The sequence below is a fragment of the Bactrocera latifrons genome, unplaced genomic scaffold, assembly GCF_001853355.1.
Source record: "Bactrocera latifrons isolate USDA-ARS-PBARC rearing strain unplaced genomic scaffold, ASM185335v1 scaffold_95, whole genome shotgun sequence".
Classification (NCBI taxonomy): Eukaryota; Metazoa; Arthropoda; class Insecta; order Diptera; family Tephritidae; genus Bactrocera; species Bactrocera latifrons.
In genome coordinates this window covers 832,621-838,802 of record NW_017537656.1, presented here as the reverse complement: position 1 = coordinate 838,802, position 6,182 = coordinate 832,621, and the positions used below count along the sequence as shown (strand labels likewise).

General features: G+C 37.3%; 2 protein-coding genes across 2 annotated transcripts; one reads left to right on the top strand and one right to left on the bottom strand.

Moving 5' to 3' along the window:
- Positions 1-738: 738 nt before the first annotated feature.
- Positions 739-4,172, top strand: LOC108977754 (tetratricopeptide repeat protein 27). Its single transcript, XM_018947619.1, has 6 exons — positions 739-1,480; positions 1,544-1,908; positions 1,982-2,240; positions 2,296-2,533; positions 2,596-3,436; positions 3,495-4,172. Exons 1-6 carry the CDS (start codon positions 1,273-1,275, stop codon positions 4,104-4,106), a joined length of 2,523 nt encoding a protein of 840 aa, XP_018803164.1. The 5' UTR covers positions 739-1,272; the 3' UTR covers positions 4,107-4,172.
- A 15-nt stretch (positions 4,173-4,187) lies between these two features.
- On the bottom strand, positions 4,188-5,662 carry LOC108977755 (WD repeat-containing protein 92). The gene is made up of 2 exons (XM_018947620.1): positions 5,123-5,662; positions 4,188-5,060 (listed from the first exon to the last, which is right to left on the bottom strand). The coding sequence occupies exons 1-2, from the start codon at positions 5,395-5,397 to the stop codon at positions 4,211-4,213; spliced, it is 1,125 nt and encodes a 374-aa protein (XP_018803165.1). The 5' UTR covers positions 5,398-5,662; the 3' UTR covers positions 4,188-4,210.
- Between the last annotated feature and the right edge of the window lie 520 nt (positions 5,663-6,182).

The following is a 6,182-nucleotide window of genomic DNA, read 5'->3' as shown; positions in this document are numbered from 1 at the left end:
ACAAGAAATTGAGGCAAACCAAAGAATTGGGTGAACAAATTGCGGTAACGTGAAGATGTTGCTAGAAACTCTAAATAAAATAAAATATTTATAAACCCAAAGTTTCCCAAAATTCATAGAGTAAAAAGACTTCTGTGTAAGCTGCAAGTACTTTTTCTTCGGCATAGAAATAGTCAATAACTGTGGTAACCTTCATTTTTTGTTTTTGTTGTCATTTTACCTGATTTTACATTCTTTAAATCCATCATCAACCTGTTAGTTACACATTTTAAGTTCACGACAAAGCATTGCAAAATAAATACAATGGCAAACAATCCAACATTGATGAATACGTCGCAGGTGAGTGGTGCAAATTATAATAAGTGATGCAGGTATACGGATGTTTTTATCTTTCTACTCCAGACAGCACGGCTCGACAGTTATTGCAGTGAAATAATGCAGTTACAGCAGTCACAAGATGTGGAATTTTTAAAAAACGCGTTAGGACAAATAAATCTTGATGCTTCAGAGTCCAATTTTAGTAGCAGCTTCCTAAATGAAACACTCAGTGTATGTGCCCTACTAGCAAGTGTTGGTTTGGAAATTTATATGGATTTGTTTGCGGAGCATAATATTGAGTTAGAACAGTTCTTAGAGTTGACATATTTGGATTTGCAGTTATTTGGAATAGATGATTGCAGACACCGTAATCTTATTATGGAAGTAATTGCTGCATTTCGATTTGATTAGTGCCGCGTACATCAGTTGATGTATTATAGTGGAAACGACACATATTTAAGGAACAATTCAAAGAACTTAAATACGGTGTTTGTCACCAAAGTTAATTTTAAAAACTTATTTATATACATTTAGCTAAGTAATGGAACAAGTAACTTCCGAGAGATATTTAAACAGACATAATTAATATTAATAGTAAATTTTTAAGAATAGCATATATAGTAATTTAAAAAATCGGTATAGGTAAAAAAAAAAAATCATGATCATTATTGTTTTAGTTTTCATTAATTTATTTTCCAGTATACTTAAGTCATTAACAACATGATCTTAAGTAATTTTTCCCACAAACGTTATACATATATTTATTATATAGGTAAAACTAAATATTATTCATTCTTATCACTCTGATTTTTTAGTATTATAAATGTTACATGAAAACAAATGATCTCATTAATTTTAATTTTTAGTTTTGTAAAAAAAAATGTAATTTACACTAATAAAAGTTACTCATATAACAAAGGTTAAAATAGACAGTTCTCGATTTCTGTTGTCATAATGTGGACCAACTTATCAGCTGATTTGAATGCATTCGGCAAAAGAAAATTAAAAGAAAACAAACGTTTAAAAACGCACGTGCGACATTCCATGCTTTGTTATTTGAGCGTATATTTAAAAAACCAAACAAATAAAATTTTGAAAATGAGTGTCGAACCATTCAATGAGTATCATTTGTGCAATTTCAATGAAATTACCAAATTGGAAGGTATTTTTCATAACAAATTCCTTTACATATTAGACACTTAATAGCCTTAATTCTTGCTAACAGATTTGCCCACAGAAGCTTTGCGTCAGCTTTGGTCTTGTAAATGGACAACGACGCGTTTACAAATCATTTTAGATAATTGGAGTATTAACAATACAAAGGAGCCAAATTTAGAAACAGCGGACACACTACTTTGCCATGCTGTGGAGCTGACACTCCTATTCGTGCAAAACAATTTTACAGGGCCATTTAAACAACTGGAGGAGTTCAGCAATTTTCTGCAAACAAAAGCGTTAGGAGAATATGATCCTTTTAAGCGTCTTATGGAAAATGGTGAAGAAATAAATCCAAATGTCCAACTGGGCGAGTTATTAGTGTTAGCAAAAGAAATTTTAGATTTACTACGTCAGTATTGGCCGGACTCATTGGTAAGCACAGCAGTTACTTATTTTCATAATATTACTTAATTAGAGTAAGTAACTTTTTGGTCTACCGTTCTAGTATCTGCAATGGTGGCACATGCGTTTAATTTACATACAGCAGAATGTAATTGATGAGTTAACCAGTAATTTATATGAGCAGCTTAAGTTAGTAGCTGAAAGTCTATTGAAAAATGTTGAAAACATACAAGATAAAGAGCTGCAAGCCTTACTTTACTTAGAGGTGGGAAATAGTTACTTACTCTTTCATCGTTCACAAAAAGCAGACTATGTGCTTGAACAGTTATGCCAACGGTTTGGTATAGTGTTGAATGTGGAAGGTATTTGCTTTAAAAAATATTTTGTTACATTTAAAACTAAATGTTTTCCAAATAGGATTACTTGGTGTGCGCACGAAGTTTCAGCAGAAACCGCTGCCACAACTCTGTCTGAAAGTGAAGCATACCAACAGTGATTTGCCATTGGCACAGGCCACCAACGGTAAAACGAATATACCCAAGTTACTGCTTTTAGATGACGACACAAGACTTGAGCGTATACGCTTTATTGAACCGAAAGATAACGAAGTGATGACATTGCCCAGCGTACTGCAGGCTTTGGTGCTAGCGAAAGTGTAAATATTGCTTTTATTTTTCTTCTGTCCGTTCTAGTACTATGTAAAATATAATTTTACAGTAAACAACTCAAACGTTCGCAGCCAAAAGATCGTCTTGCCGATGAAGAACTGGAGCCATATATAAAAACGCTTTTATATCAGGAACATGGGCCACTACAAGTACGTCAATCCGCTTTGCTGCTTAATTGTGTGCAAGAGTCGAATCAGCGGCGCACAGTGGAGCGCAGTTGGAAGCAATGTGAAGGTGCCGTTAAATTACTTGACGGACCCATATTTACATTACCAGAGCGACTCTCCTACGCATTTGCTGGCTTCCTACAACCCAAATGGCAAGTACAAATGCAGCTATGCCAGTTATTGTTGTCATTGGGTATGACAAAAACGGCATTGGATATTTATCTGCAAATACAAGCATGGGCCGAAGTTATCCAATGTTATACGAAGCTGGAATTGCGTCATAAGGCCGCCGAAATAATAAGACAAGAATTGGAGAAGAAACCCACTGTGTTGTTGCATTGTCTGCTTGGCGATGCCATTGATGATCCCAACTGCTATGCAACAGCGTGGGAGTTTTCCAAACATACCAGCGGCAGAGCGCAAGCACACTGGGGCTCATATTACTTCCGTAAAGCAGAGCATGTCGAAGCCATACCACATTTGGAGAAGTCTGTGGAGATAAATCCCTTGCAAGAGAAGATATGGCTACGCTTGGGCTTCGCTGCCATACAACTGGAACGTTGGGAGCTCGCGGTGCACGCGTATATAACATATACACATATCGAGCCATTGGGTTTCGAATCGTGGAATAACTTAGCAAAAGCTTTAGTAAAATTGGGCGATAAACCGCGAGCACACAAAGTGCTAGGCGAATCGCTGAAATGTAATTACAACAACTGGAAGGTAAAAATATTTGTTTTTGAGAAAAGTTTTTTTTTATTTATCATTTTTACTTTTAAAGGTTTGGGAAAACTTCATGATTGTTTCCGTGGATACGTGTAATCTAGAAGACGCGCTGAATGCTTATAACCGTCTCAGCGAGTTGAAGGATCGCTATCTGGACTTGGAGGTGCTTTGCGTTACTATTGGTGCCATTGTGGAAGGCAAACCTGACGCCAAAGGTCAAACTCAGGAGCGTTTGCGTAAGAAAGCCATCACTTTAATGGCGCACCAATGTATTAAGCATGGCAACGAACCGAAAGTATGGGAATTGGCAGCACTACTTGCTGTTACACCGCACAACAGGGCACAAAAGCTGGTTAAAGCTGTGAATGCGTATACTACCAAAGAGCTGGAGTGGGCGACGAAGCAACCGTATGCGCTCAAAGTGATACAAGTGTGTCAGCAAGCCTGCGAATTGTCTTTGGAGGCAACCAAGCAGCATGCGCCAGAAGAAACCGACGTAATGATTACATCACAACTGAATTCCGCACGTTTGGCAGCGCAGGCTGTGCTACGTGCCACGGCAAAAGTTAATGAGAAGTGGCCGGAAAATGAAGAAGCTCTAACGGTACTGAAAGCGCAACTCGAAACGCTGACAGCGACGGTTAAGCAGCGCATGAATGCAAGTTGATAATATTTTAGTTTAAACCTGTGTTTAAGTTTAGAAAAAAATGCAAATTAATATTTTAAAATAAAGAAAAAAAAAATTGTATTTCAAATACAGCTAATATTTATTTAAAGTAAATTTAATTTCGTGGTCACTAAAACACGCACACACTGATCGAACGAACCGCACACAGCTAAACCCAACTTATCGGGATGCCAATCGAAGCTATGTACCGGTTGCGACGATACCGTTGAGGCATGCAACATTTGCAGTGTACCCGATACACCAATTTCGTTTTCATCCGCATCGGTTTTGCGTCGTTTTTCTGGATACTCGTACTGCCATAAACGTATAGAACCCGTACCGCCACAAGAAACAAATACATCTCTGTTTTGCGGTAAATGTCTTATAGCCCAAACCGTTGATTTAGGTCCCGTTATAACACCATTCGAACCAACGCTGCGGCCGGCATTTCGTTCTTCCACACAACTAAATCCTTTCGTTGGATGCTGCGTACGCATATCATATACCAGCAGTCCACCTTCGAGTGTAGTGACACCCATTTTGTTCATTGGTATATCGGCGCGATCGAATTCAATACCACATATGCCATTTTTAAGTGTGGTTTCCCAACGTACGGCAAGTTGACGCAAATCAAACAGTTTCAGATCACCGTTATCGTAACCAGCCGCCACACAACGTTCGCCATTATTGTAACTATCGCCAAAAGCAACAGCCCAACAGTCACGTCGTTCATTGCGATTTATGCCATCGCCTTTTACTGTCTCCGGGCTAATATCGACAACTGGCGCCGAGCCCTGACGCATATCCCACACTTTCACGGCACCATCACGACTGCCCGTGACAATCTCTGGTGCTCCACAATCCAACTGCTTGCCACCAATGGCATCAATCGCATTTATAATGCTCTTGTGCGCCTCCACATTGTACACCGGTAAATCTGGTCGCTCCAAATCGCTGAAAGTATAAAGCGAAGTTCAGTGTGTTTATTGTAAATAAACATATTTACATGGACTCACAGTACTTGCATACGTCCTTCAAAATCTCCAATTGCCATATGACGATTACGCAGGCTGGATGCGCCAAAAGTGCCACATTTGAAAGCAGTCTTTTTGACAACTTGCTTAATTTTCTCAGCTTTGGCTTCATTCAGCTCATATATTTCTAAAATACCATTGCTATTAGGCTTTGAACCTAGTACTACAAATTTCGCAGAGCATGGTATCCATTTCACGTCGTAAATGGTATAGTCCACACTCTGTTGAATGTGCTCGATCATTTGCGGTTTATCCATTTCATTGAGTTTGCTGGCTTAAGTTACGTAGTTCTCTTGCTTCTCTTTTAAATTGTTTGTTCAATAAAGTCATCAATAAAAATTGTTGAAGTTATTTATTTCGCCACGGTTACTATGGTGTTTCTTCATTGTGTTTTTGAGGTTAAAGCTGTCGGTTATTTGGTTTACGAAAAGTAATAAGACGAGGCAAACAAAATAGCAGCTGATTACAAAAACAGATATGTATGTTGCTATGGAAGCTGTCTTAACCCTTTTATGAATCTCTAAAAAATATTTTTTTAGCTGAAATTTTGGTATATATAGAATTTATGCTTTATTTTTTATTGAGTTTTTAATAGTAATTGTAGCATATTTTTAATTGTAATTATTGAGAATAAAAATTTGCGATATATGCATGTCAAATCAATCATTCACCCAAACCCATTGGCTAATGCTTTAGTACGTTCCTGCGATCAGATACGCCTAAAGAGAAGAGATATGCCAGCACACTAAAGAGCAACGTATCACCAAAAACAACTCAATCACTTGTTTGAGCAGGTCTAGTTTTTAAATAGATTTTATAAGTTATTGTTAAGCTTAAAGAAAGCAGATGCATTAAATAAAGAAATTTAAAAAAAAATATATCAATATCACACTGTTGAGTAAAATTAATATTCTACTTCGCTCCTTAACTAATATTTTCTATGTTTACACACTGACAACTATTTGTGATCAGCTGATTCAAAACACAAGAGAGAACATTACTCTTTGAAAGAGTGCACTAACTAATAAGAGCATAATTCTGC

Coding starts and splice junctions, on each gene's coding strand:
- LOC108977755 (XM_018947620.1), bottom strand. CDS start 5,397: ATGGATAAACCGCAAATGATCGAGCACATTCAACAGAGTGTGGACTAT. Junction 5,061..5,122: donor GAAGGACGTATGCAAGTACT/GTGAGTCCATGT, acceptor TTATACTTTCAG/CGATTTGGAGCGACCAGATT.
- LOC108977754 (XM_018947619.1), top strand. CDS start 1,273: ATGTGGACCAACTTATCAGCTGATTTGAATGCATTCGGCAAAAGAAAA. Junction 1,481..1,543: donor TGAAATTACCAAATTGGAAG/GTATTTTTCATA, acceptor TCTTGCTAACAG/ATTTGCCCACAGAAGCTTTG. Junction 1,909..1,981: donor AGTATTGGCCGGACTCATTG/GTAAGCACAGCA, acceptor CTACCGTTCTAG/TATCTGCAATGGTGGCACAT.